The sequence below is a fragment of the Trichoplusia ni genome, chromosome 4 (assembly GCF_003590095.1).
Source record: "Trichoplusia ni isolate ovarian cell line Hi5 chromosome 4, tn1, whole genome shotgun sequence".
Taxonomy (NCBI): Eukaryota; Metazoa; Arthropoda; class Insecta; order Lepidoptera; family Noctuidae; genus Trichoplusia; species Trichoplusia ni.
Genome location: NC_039481.1, coordinates 19,464,743 through 19,482,778, shown reverse-complemented (window position 1 = coordinate 19,482,778; position 18,036 = coordinate 19,464,743). Strand labels below are relative to the sequence as shown.

Sequence of the window (18,036 nt, the reverse complement as noted above, 5' to 3'; positions counted from 1 at the left end):
GAATTTTGTCAGAGACTGTCAGTCTTTTCAAAGATAAATCAAAAACTGTAGCGTATGTACACACCTATACCACCAATCCCTTTTTGCTTTTAAACCCAGAATCTACAACCTTTACATACTACTACTAATCTACCACAGTTATGGGAGTTCAAGTGAGCGAGCTACGTAAGTAAACCAAATCGTTTTAACTGGTTACGACTATTTATTGAACAAGTATTTTCCGAGTCGATTTCATACTTTTGAATTTCTCTTGAATAGGAAGTTGAAAATTTCGGATTACATAAGGGATCAGCAGCAAAGCCGTATGTGACGGCGTATGTGACGTTAGGAATTAATAAGTATAGTTTTTGACGTCACGCTAAAACAAATTAGCATTTAGGCGGTACGGCCTCGTACTCCTTAACTTGACCACTGTGTTCTAGTTAACTTTGTTTCCTGTACTAAATTATTTCTCAATAATATACCTTCATTTTGGAATCATTTATATGCATAGGTAAACCGAAGTAGGTAGGTTACCTACACTTGCAATGGTTGGCATCTTCAAACGGATTTGTCAGTGGTGATACAGACTTCAGTCAAATGAATTATGATGCCATAAGATCTTGAATATCATTCAGTTTCTTTTTACTAAACCCAAATGTTTCGAGGTGTAACCTACCCTTCTGTATCATTTGCGGGAACAAATCCAATTGGTTAGAAAGCATAATACAAAAAACAACAGCCCACTTTGCACATCAGAAAATCAAAAAAATGTTTGCGCCATATTAAAGTGTTTAATATCGCCTATCCATTTGTATATGCCTGTAAATGTGACCTCTCCTTCACTGCGTTGCGGCCATGTAAATGCAATGGTAGGGGTGACTCTGAGCCACCCACTCCACTCACCGGGGCCGAGCGCTGAATTGATTCAATTCCTTTTCACTCCGATACCAAGGACTTGACAAAATCCGCTCTGTTGGAATAATTTTAAGGGTGACGGTAAAATCATAACATTATTCGATATAACAATATTTGACTGGGTTAAATCTTTTTTTCAGAACTCGTAATTGAGTGGAATGAGTTGAAAAATATTATTCTAAGGGTCTTATTTCTGTTACGACACTCGTAGGTTTTTTTATTACCTCGAAACTACAAAGCTACTTCGCTAGTTAATTACAAAATCTCGGTGCAGGTAGTTACATAAATATCTATATTGTGAACAGAAACAAAACTACAACTTTCTTACCGAATAATCTTCTGTTGTGATTACAAACCACTTAATTTATTACGTTTCAAAAATTATACACAAATCAGGTTACAGGACTTGTATGTAGATTAGTAATTCAATAATGCATAGATTTTATTCCCTCAAATGAGAAAACTATATTTATTACTCAATGTATAATATGAACATTATTTTGCTTTTCATTGAATAATAATGAATTTTATTAACTTAACCTCTAAAGATGTAGGGTAGGTCATCATGCCATTACCAGAACCTATATTATTGTTGTAAGTAGGTACTTAATCATGGGGGCCGAGAATGCGCACAAAGGTACCTTACCTAAGCTTTAAAATCGTCGTAATTAGAGCTTATTTCCAATAAGGAATACCTTTTTTATTTAATTATACGAAATCTTTGAACTGTTCATTGGTGACCATACATACATAAGTAAGGAAACTACTTCAGGGAAATTTCGTGCCATTTTAAATAGTTCTTGAAGAGTATTTATTTACCCACTTAATGTCACCCGAGCAGTCTTTGACAAATGCGCGCTTCTTCGAACATCACAAGGAGTACAGAAAAGAGTGGATGTAGTTTCTCAAATTAGAATAGTTGTCGATAGATTACCAGAGGTGAACACGTACCGCAAGCGATCATAACTATTTTCAAGTCTTCGTTTTACGGACCCATGAGTCAGTAATGACTCAATGGCTTGAACAATGGAAAAATGCTTAGGAGAAAGCGAATATTGTCATTTTAATCCTATTTCCATTAATTCATCGGTAATTGTAAATAGCAGAGTTGGGGCCCAGGTGGAGTTAAGTGAAAGATATTAGACAATCCTGGACCAAAATTTACAATAATTGCTGATGAATGGAAATTGGACTAAGTTGACACTATTCGTATTATTCTCAGCTTTGTTGTATTGGCCTTCAGTGTTCCGATCCGTTCTGAATTTTGCAATTATTGTGTTGGCAAAATGCTCAAGAGAATAGGAATAATTTTAAATTTAATCCAATTGTCATTCATTTATCGGCTATTGTAGTTAGCAGAATCGCCATAGTTCCACCTGCGCTCAGACTAACTGTTCAGTTCGATTCTATTAAGAAGCTTAAAGATAATAAACCAACTTCAATTTTAAAACAAGCCTTTAGCAACTCTATAAAGCCCTACATGCTTATTCAATTCGAAATTGTCACCAAGACGATTTGTACTCGAAAGCAATTTCCGAGTCATGAGAAATTGGCAACCGTAACGGAAATGAATTATTGCCTTAGTGCCTGACCCTACAAAGCTCTGTTCCATCAAAAGCTTTAGATGTGTAATTACCCGCGATGACGCAAGCTCACTCTCGGCTCTCGACTTCACAAGAGGCCGGGAGGGCGTGGGGTGGGCGAGGGTGGCTCGTCCGCTTCGTTTCCATGGTTACCATTCAGGGAGGCTGACTATTGCAACAAGTGGGACTTATCACGACATTATTCTCGGCTTTTTGGTTTAGATACGGACATGTTCAGGATCTTTATCTCCTTCGTCGAAATTGTAGTAGGTAGGTCATTAGTATAGTTTAGGAAATGGGATAAGAGGGTATTATACCTGATGGTATTATAGATGATATAGGATACACCCTAAAATTGTCACTTAAGGCGAAAGTTTTTAATTGTACTTGTTATCTATACGCGCAAAATCGAGTATACTAAGACAGCTGCCTTTGACACCATTGTGTAGATATAGTCTACGAGCGGACGAATCCGCGGCGAAGAGCTGTGCCTGCTTTTGAATGGGATAGGTAAACATAAAACTTAAAATATTCTACAATACTCATATTATGTTAATTTAGTTATATTATAGGTAATAAAGAAATCTACTTCAATATAATGAGCTTGTTAGAGGAAAATCAAATGTTTTTACTGTGTCAACCTATTTAGCCTAAATCTTCTTTACTCATATCGGACTTTCCTCCTACGCGGGAATCGAACGCGCGAAGTCTCGCGTTCAGTGATTTTGCCTTGGTGAATTCAACCAATCGGCTTTCCATGCAGTCAAGGTACAAGGTATAATTATAAGATAAAATAAATAAAAAGCGAAATGATATAAAATAATTTATTCAGTTAACATCCTTCTATATGAATACACGGTAAAAAGGCAGTTTTAAGTATAAGAAATCTCTAAAAGGCCTTTGTCATTCATGATAATCAGTAAACTCTTATACCAAATCTTAGATTTTTTATCCATCTATTATATTATACGTAACATTCACTTAATCTTATGATTCATACAATGAAAATGATTTAAATATTCACACAAAACAAATTATTGCACAACGCATGCGCTTACATACACTAGTTTAGTCTTATAAATAAATATGATACAGAACCGATTGTATAAATAGACAGTCACAAGATGGGACCAAATGACCGAATGATTGAACAAATTGAATAGGGAGCTACAGGGTTGAACAATGTTTGTGTATTTTGGTTTAGTTGTTGTAGAACTTCTTGCCGTCCCTGGCCATGTCGACCAGAGTCTGGGCGGGCTTGAAGGGAGCTCCGTACAGGCCCTGGAATTCTTCCATCTTCTTTACCAGCCTGTCAGCGCCGAATTGGTCCACCCATCTAAGGAATTACGATGGTTTTATTTTTATCATCTAAATGAAGTTTCTGATATTTTAAGTCAAAAATCGTACCGAGATTAAAGATACTTAATGTTTGTGGGACAAAACAAAATACCTATCCATTATTTTTTTATTAAACTGCAGAAATGACATTGACTTTGTCCCTATTATAATTTGATCTTTATGACCTTTGAGCTGAACTAATTTTTATACTTATAATTTACCTGAAAGGTCCTCCGGTGAATGGCGGGAATCCAAGACCGAATACGGCACCGACATCACCCTCCAGCGGGCTGTGAAGAATCTTCTCCTCCAGTGACAGAACAGCCTCGTTTACGAATCTGTAAGAATGGCATAACGTTAGTTACAAACAGGCAAATAAAAAAACAAATATAAAAATTGTTAATCCGTCGGCCAAGGTTCAGTAATTAAATTATCTTATTTCAAATTATAAGTCGTAGAGTAGATATCTTATACAACGTAAATGTGATTTTAAAATGTTAGTTTTTTTTATAGTAATTTAGAATCATACCTAGACACCATTCTCAATTGCTGGTCCTCAGCGGTGTTGGCGCCGCGTGGCTCCAACGAGAACCTTTCCTTCAGCAGGTTGACGGCATCGGAGTTCACTTCCTTGCTCTTTGATCCCTTCTCATAGACGTAGAAGCCCTTGCCTGACTTCCTGCCCAGGAATCCGAGCTTGACTAACGCGGGCAAGATCTCTTCGTTGCCTCCACTGAAGCGGTCGCCGAAGGCCTGAAATTAAAAATAAATAAACTATGTAACCCTGTATTTTCACTTGTAAGAAAATTGTAACTGCTAGTAATTACATGATCTGACGACATTAAAATCATAACGCGCTTCAATCAGCAAAGAAGAAGTAAATAAGAAGTCATAAGTTTTTTATTTATATTTTGTTATAAGTAATCAGTAAAAAAACTCAAACAAACCTTAGATAAGTCAACGGAAATGTGGGAACCGACATCAATACCGACTTCATCAGCCAGAGTGACGGCACCGACTGGGAAACCAAAGTCCCGGGTGAGCCCATCAAGAGTCTTGGGGTCAACACCTTCTTGTAACAACCTGGAATTTTAATAGAAGAAGGGATTCTATTATAAAATTATTAGTAGAATATGTATACTAAAAATGAATTGCTATTCGTTAGTCTCGCTAAAATTCGAGAATGGCTGAACCGATTTGGCATTTGGGAAGTCTTGAAATATTCGGCAAATTTTCAAAAAAATGTATTTTTGTCTGACTTGATCAAGTGTTAGGCGGTACGTAGGTTGCCGGGACAGCTAGTAAAATATTTTATATTTATATTTTACTATTATAATATTTTATATTTTACTAGCTACTAGAATACAACGCAAATATAAGATTTAGATTTTAATTAAAATTATAATTTTAAAAACATCTTTAAATACCTTTTTATTGGCAGAGTGAACTTGGTGGTATTTAGATGAATGATTTGATTTCGATTAAATATACCTGACAGCCTCGCTCAACATGGTGGAGAGGATCCTGGTGGTATAGAAGCCGGGCCCGTCTCCGACGGTGATGACGACCTTCCCCTGCTTGAGCCCCACGGCCACGGCCGCCGCCGCCGTGTCGTCGCTGGTGCCCGGGTGACGGATGATCTCCAGCAGCTGCATCTTGTCCACGGGCGAGAAGTAGTGCATGCCTAGAGGTATACCATGATGCATTAGATATGAAAAATTCAACAATATGGTGCGGCAACAGTCGATGCCTCGAATTTATTTTACTTTGTAATTTAAAATACAACTCCCGAGCTAAGTATTCAAGACCTCATGTCGAGGGGAGTTTACAAATGTTCAAATCACATGCACGGACAAAGAAGAAACTTTTTTGTTTGTCCTGCATGGGCATGAAACTCGCGACAACCGCTATACGTACACAACTAGACATCCCATCGGAAACATGTGAAAACTTCTGTGGTTCAGGATGTAAAATACAAATCGTGTATTTCCTCACCAATAACTTTGTCGGGGCGGCTGCTGCCAGCAGCGATCTTCGTAATAGGAATAGCACTGGTGTTTGTAGCGAGGATGGCGTGCTTGGGTATAACAGCTTCCAGTTCCTTGATGACTTTGTGCTTAATGCTCAAGTCTTCAAAGACAGCTTCGATGACGCAATCAGCATTCTTGAAATGAGCGTAGTCCAGAGTGGGCAATAAGTTGGATAGGAACTTGTCTCTCTGCAGGCTGTAAACATAACGGACTTTCAACACCAGGACACTCTAATAAAACTTCTATGGTTAACTTAAAATTTGTTATTTAATTAATCCAATAAAATTAGTAAGGTGTAGTAAATTTACCCCGACATCCTCTTTCGCTTAACGGCAGTAGCAAGTCCATTCTGTACTTGTCCTACACCCCTGAAGAGACCTTGGTTGGTAGCGTCCTTCATGATCACGTTGTAGCCTTTGTTCACAGATACTTGCACAATACCAGCGCCCATAAGACCAGCGCCGAGTACACCAATCTACGTAAAACAAATGACAAATTACATTTGTGTTTATTTTTGTTTATAGAGATCCCACTATGGGTCTAGATAGACGATTTAATTCGTACCTAGTAATCCTTGATGATGTTGGAAAGAGAAAGGAAAATGATCAAAGTAAGCTGAATGCAATGAATATAAATGTGAAAGTATGTTTACAATAAAGACAATAACTCACCGTCTTGACATCTACTTTGGACTTGCCAAACCTGTTTTTCTTACATTCGGTTTGTCCTCTGAACAGGCCAATAAGACCTCTGCTCTGAGGAGTGACGGCCAGTTCACCAAAACCTTGTGCTTCAGCTTCGTATCCAGCAACAGGGCCTTTGTCGACACCTGTCCTTACAACTTCAAGAATCTGTAAGCATATTTTTTATTAAGAATACATTATACAAGGGAACTTACACTTGTTACTTATCAGTTAATGTATGTGGAATCAAATAAATTCGAAAGATTTTTATGTCCTACCCACAAAATTAATGATCTTAATTTGATTTTCAAGAAAAATCCGGCATTTAGCTTAACAACACCGTTTACCCAATTAAACACGAATTATTACTGCTGTACACATGTCGCACATTTTACACACATGCCTTCTATTGGTGTAAGACTTACTTTCAATGGTGCTGGGTAGAGTCCACGGGATGCCTTCATGACCTGTTCCTTGGCTTTTGTGAAGATCATATTCTTTACATAATCAATCTGCATGACACTAGCAGTAATTTTTTCGATTAATCCCTTCTTTGATCGGTCTACTTTAATTTTACCTGCAGCAATGTCTCCGGCAACTTGAATTGCCACTCTTTCTAAGTATTGCATTGTCGCGTCTTCTGGTTTGGTTAAGCCTGTGACATAATTAAACAGTATTTTAAATTACGCAGATTTTATACATATTATGAGGATAAATATTTTTAAGTACATCATGGCATGAATACTATGATGCCAGATTATAATCCAGACCCTATAATAGTATTTAATTTTTTTTTAAATTGAACTCTATCTTTTTAGAGAAACCTTAACACTAATATGTAAATCAAAATCATGGTTACCTGGGCCAAGAGGCGAGACTAACAGGTCAACTATTCCCAACTTCTTAGCTTTATCGGCCTTAACAGTCTTGCCAGTCAAAGCTAGGTCCAAAGTCGTAGGTACTGATGTAAGTACTGGCATTCTAAAAAAACAGACATAACATATAATTTATTAAGAATTCGCATTTTATTATAAAGCTTAATGTGTCAAACTAATTTATTACATCCAAAATAACGCAAAATATATGTACAATGTATAACTTAGTAACATGAATATTTTGATTATAGATATGCACATGAATACTTGGCAACCTTGCACAGAATAATATTATTTCTTAGCCAAGTCTTATATAATAAGATGATCTTTGTTGAGGCAAGATGATCTTTGTTGAGGCAAGATGTTCCTTATTATAATTATTGTTACCTAGGTATTAAACTTACAGAACATAAGTATATTATTTGTTGCTTTGTTTCAATATTTTCTTAAGATGTGACAGTAGACTAAATGGCAATAAATAAATGCATTTTACTCAATATTAATCATGTTATGGTTCTACTATGGCTTTTGTAGCCAGTGTTGCAAAAATAGATCTCTTCAAATATTAATGCACAGCATGCTTCCTTCATAAACCTAGTACTTTCTTAAATACAGGATTTTTATTCAATTTTATGAAATATATTACCTTTGTGTGCCACCTCCACCAGGGAGAAGACCCAACATGACCTCAGGGAGTCCGAAGCCAGTCTTGCCATCCTTAACAGCAATACGGTAATGACAAGCAAGAGCTGTCTCTAAGCCACCTCCCAGACAACTGCCTTGTATGGCAGCGATGATTGGTTTACGTGACTTTTCCATTCTATGGAAAATTCTGTGACCTGTAAGATGTGAATTTACAATATATCATTGCTACATTTAGCATTACAATTATGTTGAAGCTAAAGTCCTCTTGCCTATAGGCTTAGATGCTACAATCATTGAGGACATCTAGACTTATTTGTTAAAAGAGGAAAAGTTAAAAATAGGGAACTACAGAACATATTACAGTATGCTTACCTTTCAAATGTAACAAAATACATTTAATACTAACCATTCTTAGACAGAGTGACAAATTCATCTTTGGTTGTGCATTTCTCTAACATAGTAATATCAGCACCAGCAATAAAGCAGCCTGGCTTGCCAGATATGAGGACTGCTGCTTGAATGGAAGGGTTGGAGTCCAGCTCATTGAGGACTTCATTCACCTCATCCATTACAGCAGTGTTCAAGGAATTCACCTAAAACGCAAAGCAATCATTAAAACCTTCATAGGACTTTAAGTTTATGATACTTTAATATTGATTTAAACTTCTTCCTTCTTTTTGAACATTTCTGTTCTTGAAGCAAAGTACAAATTGATTTATTTATGTTCCCGTAACCTGAAGTTTTAAGGACAAGTTCGTTAGGTTAGTTTAAAACCAATAGTTTTAAATTGAGTTATAAGTGTTTAATGATCAAGAACATTTGTTTAAAAATAGTTTGTCCAAATTGATAATTCAAAAAGTTGTTGATTATTAAAAATGTGCTTAATAAAACAGGCATTATATTTTATAATTTTTGTTTGAAAATACACACATTTGATACAGTTTATTCATACATATCAATAACAATTTTGATACTGACCTTAGTGTTAGGAGAATCAAGTGTAATAACATAAACTCCATTGACAATTTTGCATTTTGTATGAACCAAATTAGCTGCCGCATAGTTTCTACTCTGTACACCTATAAAAAAACAAACAGAAACATTTAAAAACAATACTACGATAAATTACTTAATTTATTCTAGCATATTTCAATTTATTACATAAATTTCATAGGCATATAAAAGTTAGTCGGAAAGTCACCCCAGTAAATCTTACCAGTTAAATATTTCATGTCCTTCCGGGTTCTTAAGATCTTCAGTGCATTTAATATCTTACTGTTAGACATCGTGGAAAAATTTATTTATTAACAAAAGTAAAAAAAACGAACAGAACTATTCACTAATTAAATAATTTTGGACCCAGACTTTGAACCTAAACTTTCGTCGTGATGTGTGGAGTTAAAGGGGGTGAAGTAAGAGGAGGGGTGCTGCTGTAGACGTCAAGACACAAGTGAAGCAAAAGATGTTGTTTTTTATTATTTGGACACATGTCTTTTAACTATTCTAATTTCCCATTCTCAGATAAAAAATATTGAAACAATCAATTACTCAGCTCCAGTATATTATTTGCAACGTTAAAGTTTCATTTACAAAGCGAAAGAAAACTGATGTGTTTATTTAATTTATTTAAATATTGACCATTGCGACAATATGAATTCATTTCCTGTGAAGGAATGTGATTGTAAAAAAGCAAAAAAAAAATATTTCAAGAATACCTTCATGTGTCGTGAAATTTAATGTCGTTTGTTTTTTATACTACTTGACTATTTAATCATCATACCGCTTATTTTCAATCAAATATTGTCACCGCCATGAGCTACAAAATCTTGCACTCAAAAACTGCTCTTTAAAGTTGTTTTATAAATTCCCATCTTGTTCTGGAAAGTTTGGTGATCATTGAATCCTAATACATATTATTATTTTGTGAAATAACGAACGATCCCTTAGTAAAGAAGTATAATTATATCGATTCACAATTTAAGCTGTTGCGTTTACTTATTGTCTTCGATGCACATAAGCGGTTTTCATAATCTTGAATTGTGTCATAGATACTTTACACCCAAAAACATTCACCAATACTTGGCAAAAACCAATTTAGTCATGCCCTTTTAGATGGCTTTGTATCAATGACTGATAAATATTTTTGTGTATATACAAACGTGTAATCAAAATACCGAGATTCAAACAGTGACTGTATTAAAAACAAAACGGCCAATAACAAAAAATTTGACGTTGACAATGGCATTGACATCTCTATGTTATTAAAAATTCACAACGATTCGGAAACCCTAAAGTTATAAATTATTTGCTATTTATATCGAAAATATTTTTTTCTTTGCAAGTTTTCTTTGTATATTTTTGTTCCGCTAATCTTTTTGTTATATTTTTTTTGATTTTGCTTTATTTAACAACCAAACTACAGTCAAGGTAATGTAATATTTAAAAGAATTTGTTTAATTTCCCGATTTTTATTCATATTTTTAAATCGAATTAAATAAGCTTTGCTCTTGCATAAAAACTTGACAAAATGTTAACTAGCAGATCTGACGAAATGTTTTATTTTAAATTGTTGCTTTATTTTCTAACCCATATTAATTACTTCAATGATAGACGTACAGGCACTTATAAGTATTGTCTATTTCAGATAAGATTTGTATCCAGTTGAGCTATGTAGCAGAAAATTGTTATGGTGAATATACGAAATATCAAAGACAAACTCCTAAGTTAACAAAATGCTGCTGAAACTCGACTCCGTAAAAAATAAGCAGTACAAAAGATTTTTGGAACATATATTTTATATTATTATTGTCTTAGTTCTCATTCCTGCTTTTCTTTATTTTGAGATATGTGTGGTGTTACCTGCAATAGTAGAGCAATGGAGTTTAGCCTTCTTTTGTCACTTGGTTTGTGCAACATTCCTATTGCAAAATATTATAGGGAATATGATATATGGAATGTTTACCAACACTAGTATTAAGGGCAAAAAGCTTGAAAGTTCTTCTAATGAAGGTTGGACTCTCTGTAGTGTATGTGAATGTTTGCGACCACCCCGTGCCTGGCATTGTGCTACTTGTGATATTTGCATCCTCAAAAGGGACCACCACTGTACATTCTTTGCATGCTGTGTTGGGTACTACAATCATAGATATTTTATGCTCTTTACCTTTTACATATTTATTGCTATGGTTTATAGTCTTTATTACAACATTAAATTTGCTGCTCTGTTCATCTCTTGGAACAATGGATTAGTATTATTGCGATTTATATGCCCACTTGCTAGTATTGTCATAGACTTTGGAGATGAGAGTCTCTATATTTTTTTACTAGTCATAAATGTAATAGTTGGCCTCTTTACTGGATTTCTATCTTTTTATCATTTTAATAATATAATCAAAGGAAGAATTGTTTCTGAAACAAGTGCCTACACTGATGATTTTATTCACAACAAAGGCTGGAAACTTAATATGATTGAAGTATTTGGAGACAAATGGTATATGACATGGATTTCACCATTTATTCTTAGCAGATTACCAGGAAATGGTATTACTTGGTTTATTGAAAATAAGAGCAAATAATTTATGTCAGAATAGAAATGGCAATAAAACACATGTACACAAATAATGTTAAAAATGAGGCATGATTGAGCCACTTAAAAGCACAAAAGTACACTGCCACACAGATTTATTTGCTCTACATGTATAAGGCTAACCTGGTGGGGTTCTTAAGTATTTTATGGTCCAATTATGACTATGATTCTTATCATTTTATAGTGAAGGAAAAATAATGTATTGCTAAATGACTCAAAGGAGGCAAGATTAAAATTACTTCAGTAAAATGTAAAGATTTGTTCCACCTTAAATTTAGGGTTTGTATACTAGATCCTCATCCTGTTGTATAACTCAGAGTATGGTAACAAAATGATTAGTCTGAAGTTTTGTTTGAAAATTGTATGCATGTAAGTAGGTACTAAATAGTAGTGAATTATATGTACCTACCATATTATATAAAATGCCTAACGTAAAAAATATAATGATACTAATATACATGTTAAGTGTCTCCTGGTGCTATGAAAATAATAAATACTTAATGTGACCATCAAATAAGATAAATAGGTAATAGATATTACAATTATTATCAAATCAGACTTAATAAACTTGCTGTGATATACTACCATTTAGCTTTGAAAAATATTAGTTTTAAAATATATTAACCTTAAATAGTCTACCAGAAAATTGTGGGTTCTAATATTGCAATCTTGTAAATTGCATATTAAGTATGGCCACAACAGTTAATGAGTTCATATTATAGTCTGATTGTGAAATATTACTTGTACCCAAACGTTAATCCATAACAAAAAAAATATAGTACTCATAACATTCCTGACTAATATGAACTCTATAGCCTGTGTAAAAGTGTTTTTGGCCCTTGCATGTGAATTTGTCCTTTGGATCTAGCTTTAATATATTGCATGACTCATGAGCATGACCAGTGTGCAATTAGTGTTATAAAAAAAAGTAAATTCAAGTTTAAACTCAATTTATAATTTTGCCCAAAAATCTATGCCTTATTGTTGTAGAGAAATTATCAACTATTTATTACATAGTTACATAAAATAAATCTAAATATATGAACATGTTGTGAAAAATAAAAAAGTCTAAATTACGTGTAAGTCTTACAAAATGTACTTAAGTATTTTATGAACTGTAAATCAATGAAATAGTGATATTATATGAGTGTTAAAATAAGACATGTCAATTACTGTTACTATGATATTTAATTCACCGGTATAAATGTTTTCAGTAAAAATGTATACACTTCTTTGTTTTATTATTCTACATGATCTAAAAATAAAGTTATATAATTAATTATTTACAGTAATCTATCAAAATAATGTCAGGTCTATTGTCTTTCGGAATTACTAGTAGTCAGTATGTGTGATAAGTATCTACTTCGTATCCTATCGGACTGGGCTTGTGCGGAGTCGCGGGGGTTCGCAGGCAGGTCGTGTGACTCGGAGGGCCTCCTTGAATCCGTTTCTTCCTGGTCCGTAAAATCTTCATTGTCCAATAGGGTCGCAGTTTCGTCACTCCCTTCATTTCTAGAAGGCCTGAAATTGTTGTACAGTGACATAATGTATGCTGTCTTAATACCTTAGAAGTTAAATTATTCATATAAAGAAACTAAGTATATATAAACAACTTACGGTTTGGTAGATTCCCTCATGCTCGGCGACATATTAAGTACTCCATTGCTAGCCGAATCCATAATGTATATCAGAATTGCCGAAATAAGCGATACTAAAAATAAAAAACAAGGTTTTTAATTACCCACAAAGTACAGACCTACATACGAATTAACCAATTCATTTAATACATACTGAATAGGCATCCTAGGAAGAACATTTCCAGCATCAAATATCCATATTTATCAACTATTACTCCTGCGAGAATAATCACTGTGGCTAAGCCCATATTCTGAACTGCTTGACATCTAAAATGAAAACAAAATATTGCATTAGAATAAAATATAAACAGTGCCCATTATAAATGAGTGTCACAGTTTAGAGGGTGAAAATTTAGCCTAAAGATAAAAATAATGCTTACATTCCATAAGCTGTCCCCAGCTGGTGTTCTGGTACAATCAAAGCCACTAGAGGCCAAAGCCCACTGGCCAATAAGGAATAAGATATTCCAAGGGTAATCTGAAAAAAATAATTTAGGTTGAAGTAGGTAGAGGATATCGATACGAATAAAATGACATTAAAGCAAAAAGTTTTGCTACTTACCACTCCAATATAAGGATTGAAAAACGTAAAAGCCAGCATAAAGTGAGCTCCAATAGTTGTTACAATACTGATAATAACCCATGTCACATTCCTTCCTGTTTTGTCAATAAGAATTCCAAAGAACGGGCTTAATGCAGCCGACAGGAAGTAAACCATCGAGTTTACATTGTTTGCATCTTGTGGTAAGAAATCAAACTTTCTCTCGAAGAACAACCTGAAAATATACAAATTTAGTTTCGTTATTTCAGCTGCAAATGAAACTCAGTCAGTACCATGAATATGAATTTTAAACCGGTACACGAAGGGTAAATTAAGGAAAATGGGTGGGTTACTGGATGCTAGAGGTCTGAAACTCCCTCCCTTTTAATCCAAACCGAAAAAGTCATTTGATGATTTCCTATCTGTACAAAATCCAGAAAAAACAAAAATGTTGACTACAGATATCAAGCAAAAATATTTATCGATTAATACTCACTTTCCCAATGCAATAAACGGAAAGATGGCTAAATAATACGCCACACAGATAACACACAGTGGCCAAAATACTGTTTGGAAATGTTTAATGTCTGTCAAATGGAAAGGTTCATTGTTGCTTTGTGGGTCTTGTCGTCCCAGAATTTTCTCAGCTCTGTAATCCATCCAGCCAAGGATCACGCCACAAATGAGAGAAACAAAACAAGTTAGTGATGCTGGAAAAAGAGGGTTTTGTTAATAAAGGGATCCTTAGCCTTTAAGCACTAAAACATTCTTAACTGTTTTAGAAGTAAAAATGCATTATACATTGTAATACCAATAATGAGGCCAGTTTATACATGCATTTGGGGGTAGTCGGACATTACAGCGATTTATTATTTTGCATCTACATTGGACATCAGATAATTATTAAATTATACAAACCTAGGAAAAGCGTGACTCCCAATCGTTCGTATCCTGCATAGTAAGTGGCGACCCATCTATAAACAGACTCCATGACCCAAAAGTTGACAGTACTTCCAAATCTCGAGAATGACAACTGTAGTCCAAATACCATGTTGAGTTCCTTGCCTTTGAACCAAAGCACGACATAATTGTTCACCACAACTTGTAACGATTCTCCGCCAATTCTGTAGAACAATAATATTTGTACTTAAAAAACTGTGTTATCTTGAGGATCTCAACAAACGAATTATAAAATGGTGTTAATTATTTTGTACTGGTTTAATACTACAAAGATACCAGACCATATCTGTGTATAAAGTAGGGCTGTTACTATAATGTAAGCGACACTTTCACGAAAAACAGTAATTCTTTTTGAGATGTCATGTTATAGTAGAAATTCTAAGTTTGTATCAATCTTGTCTATTGAACCTTGTACTCTGAAATGTAACTTACCCAAATACAAATCTGCCAAGTATCATCACCCAGAATGCATTAATGTAGACGCCAAATGCGAAAATAACAGCGCCAATAAACACTATAGTCATATAAATTACAGTTCCTAGTCTTACTCCAAAGTACCTGAAAATAACAAAACATGCAATAAAAAAGAAAGCCACAGGTTTTGAGTGAGCAGACAAGTTGGCATAACTAAGAGACTATCAGAAAAGTTTATGGCTAAGACTTTTGTATGCCACTTGTGGTATACAAGGGATCCTTTTTGTTGCTGGTCAAACTATTAAGCATGTACTGCATGTAAATTTATAAAATTGTTTGGGTGCTTTTATCTTGAATGCTTAACAAAGAAACTTTCATATTTATACTACAAGGCATTGAGGCAAAAATTTAACATTTAATAGACTGCTACTTATTTAATCATTTGATACAAACAAGTTACAATTTCATAATATTATTTGTAATTCCATTCCCAATCTTGTAATAGGGTCACGGATATTGTCTAATGTAAACATCATATCAAATGAATTACCTACCTATATGTAATATAATGCAATGAGTGCATATTTATCTGTACCTCATGATATGCAATTCATTGTATACAGAATGTTGACTGAATAACTGACAATATTATTGATTATCTAAAATGTTATAAATTTGTGGTGTTATTATTTATCAGGCCACTTTTTAAGCCTGAATAAGTCAATTTCTTATTTTTTATCTTTGTTATGTATCTCAATTAAATCATGTTTTTTATTTCATAAAAATTTTAGAAATGTACAAAAAAAAAGAGTAAAACTTTGTTGAATAGTAGCAAACACATACTAAAATATTGGATGAATAATACAGCCACTATCAAAAACAGCTTAACAACTAGCAATTAATTAAATAAAAACAGGGTTATAAAGTAATTGGCTGATAAGAACTATGCATATTGTGTTTACAACACATACCTATCAACGAGATAGCCCCCAATGAAACACAACACCACATTTGGCCATGAGTATATAGAGTAAAGTAGTGCAAACTGAGAGGTATTCAAATGTGAGTCATCTTTAAAGTTGTCGGCCAACGCTCCTGGTGTATCATAGCAGAAATAGGAACCTGAAAACAATAGTATATTGACACTATAAGACTAGAACATAGAAGGAATGTTCAAGACCATATTAAATGCACAGGAACATGACAGACACATAAAAATAGAGGAAAAACTGATAAAAAGAAATATTTTTATTGTATATGATAAATGTGGTTTCCTATAATGAATTAATTCATTATCATTAATTACATCATAGTTGAAATAAATAGGCAGAATATTAGACCTAATGTGGTTATGAGTTGAAAGTTTTTCAAATTCTCCAATTTAAAGAGCAGTTTATTGTTTTTTTGTGAAAGAGTTAGTAACCACTGTAATCATAGCTAAACATTGTGATCAAACAAAGATTATAATGATTGTTTACAGAGACTTACCAAAACAAAGAAAGCACATAAGTAGAAGTGCTAGAAATCTATGCACTTTATTGGCAGGGTGGCACCATGACGTTGGCTCTATTAAAGCCGAGCGGCTCCCACTAGCTTCCGGATTATCCATAGTTAATAAAAATCTGTAAAATAAAAAGGTATTAAAATCATACAATAATTGTTAAACAAGAGTACATTATTTATTAAATATAGGCAGACCTTGAGTGTTACTGTGATTTGATTGGATGACGATTTATGGGGGTGTTAACAGGCTTTTGTTACGCTATTTAAGTGATTGTGCGATAATAAAAACATTGAACAAGTTTTCGTTCGATATTCGTGGTCAAATTACACAGCACAATACAATCAGTCACATTATTGTAAATAATTTAAATTAGAGCTAAATATAATATTAATAAAAATAGGCACTAATAAACAAATGTCAGTCTGTATTAATAATAATGAAAGTGTTCGGTACTGAATGAAACAGTAAATTATCACAAAATCACGTCAACAAAGTCAATCAAACTTGCAAACTTCAAACTACTCAAAGTGTCAATGTCACATTTCGACAAACCACGCTGTATTGCCAGTTACTTTATTTGGAATCTTCCAAATTTTCACAGCTATATTTTAGTTAACATCAAATAATTAGCTTTCGTACAGCAAATCTCTAATTTTTTATGTTCTTAAAATTTAAAATACGTATTGGTTTACCAATACTTAAAATACTTACTAGCGATCTGTCGTGATTATTGCGCAAGAAAATTTTTACGCTGCCTAAATTTTTAAGGATATAAAAATTGGGATAAGGAATAGTTAGAAGATAAACCTTACAATTTCATTACTTAATAATTACATGTGACTTTCTGTAGGAATATAATCACAATAATTTTATAAACGCGAAAGTTTATATGTATTAATGTACGGTTGTTTGTTATTCTTTCACGAAAAACCTAGCTATGCATATATCTTTGAATGAATCTCGTTTGTACTTTGTTGTAGTATGTATCTAATACAAACAAACCGTATAATTTATAAATGTTTGCATAGTCATTAGACTTGTTCAAAATAAAGTAGGTACCTAATAAGTGTTTTTGACAATTAATCTTTTTTTTTAACAGTTATCTCAATAGTTTTTCTTTCCTTTGGATGGCTTTATAGTACATAGGTTCATTATTTTTAGCACCTTCATATAATAGGTATCTACTGAACGTTTTTAGTCACATGTCACACTTATTATTTACAGTACTTAATCAGTATCATAAAGTTACACATTGTAAACATAAAATGTGACCTAAGTGATACTTTAGAAAGAACCCATTCCTATTATATTTTCGAATAAAAAGTTTGTGTGTCTATTCCGAC

At 33.7% G+C, this 18,036-nt stretch overlaps 3 protein-coding genes across 3 annotated transcripts; 1 reads left to right on the top strand and 2 right to left on the bottom strand.

Annotated features, from left to right (window-relative positions):
* Positions 1 to 3,671: 3,671 nt before the first annotated feature.
* On the bottom strand, positions 3,672 to 9,467 carry LOC113493488 (trifunctional enzyme subunit alpha, mitochondrial). The gene is made up of 14 exons (XM_026871488.1): positions 9,268 to 9,467; positions 9,030 to 9,130; positions 8,458 to 8,644; positions 8,053 to 8,245; positions 7,391 to 7,512; positions 6,957 to 7,186; positions 6,520 to 6,699; positions 6,157 to 6,323; positions 5,814 to 6,043; positions 5,310 to 5,502; positions 4,766 to 4,901; positions 4,348 to 4,571; positions 4,040 to 4,156; positions 3,672 to 3,816 (listed from the first exon to the last, which is right to left on the bottom strand). The coding sequence occupies exons 1-14, from the start codon at positions 9,335 to 9,337 to the stop codon at positions 3,681 to 3,683; spliced, it is 2,286 nt and encodes a 761-aa protein (XP_026727289.1). The 5' UTR covers positions 9,338 to 9,467; the 3' UTR covers positions 3,672 to 3,680.
* Positions 9,468 to 10,381: 914 nt separating this feature from the next.
* On the top strand, positions 10,382 to 12,565 carry LOC113493490 (probable palmitoyltransferase ZDHHC24). The gene is made up of 2 exons (XM_026871490.1): positions 10,382 to 10,478; positions 10,696 to 12,565. Exon 2 carries the CDS (start codon positions 10,784 to 10,786, stop codon positions 11,624 to 11,626), a length of 843 nt encoding a protein of 280 aa, XP_026727291.1. The 5' UTR covers positions 10,382 to 10,478; positions 10,696 to 10,783; the 3' UTR covers positions 11,627 to 12,565.
* Positions 12,566 to 12,806: 241 nt separating this feature from the next.
* Positions 12,807 to 17,212, bottom strand: LOC113493489 (major facilitator superfamily domain-containing protein 1-like). The gene is made up of 11 exons (XM_026871489.1): positions 16,888 to 17,212; positions 16,678 to 16,811; positions 16,161 to 16,311; positions 15,208 to 15,333; positions 14,734 to 14,939; positions 14,312 to 14,525; positions 13,837 to 14,050; positions 13,655 to 13,752; positions 13,429 to 13,541; positions 13,255 to 13,348; positions 12,807 to 13,158 (listed from the first exon to the last, which is right to left on the bottom strand). Exons 2-11 carry the CDS (start codon positions 16,796 to 16,798, stop codon positions 12,951 to 12,953), a joined length of 1,545 nt encoding a protein of 514 aa, XP_026727290.1. The 5' UTR covers positions 16,799 to 16,811; positions 16,888 to 17,212; the 3' UTR covers positions 12,807 to 12,950.
* Between the last annotated feature and the right edge of the window lie 824 nt (positions 17,213 to 18,036).

Coding starts and splice junctions, on each gene's coding strand:
- LOC113493488 (XM_026871488.1), bottom strand. CDS start 9,337: ATGTCTAACAGTAAGATATTAAATGCACTGAAGATCTTAAGAACCCGG. Junction 9,131..9,267: donor GGACATGAAATATTTAACTG/GTAAGATTTACT, acceptor GTTTTTTTATAG/GTGTACAGAGTAGAAACTAT. Junction 5,503..5,813: donor CCGCCCCGACAAAGTTATTG/GTGAGGAAATAC, acceptor GTATACCTCTAG/GCATGCACTACTTCTCGCCC.
- LOC113493490 (XM_026871490.1), top strand. CDS start 10,784: ATGCTGCTGAAACTCGACTCCGTAAAAAATAAGCAGTACAAAAGATTT.
- LOC113493489 (XM_026871489.1), bottom strand. CDS start 16,798: ATGGATAATCCGGAAGCTAGTGGGAGCCGCTCGGCTTTAATAGAGCCA. Junction 16,312..16,677: donor TATGTGCTTTCTTTGTTTTG/GTAAGTCTCTGT, acceptor TATTGTTTTCAG/GTTCCTATTTCTGCTATGAT. Junction 13,349..13,428: donor CTTCCTAGGATGCCTATTCA/GTATGTATTAAA, acceptor TTTTATTTTTAG/TATCGCTTATTTCGGCAATT.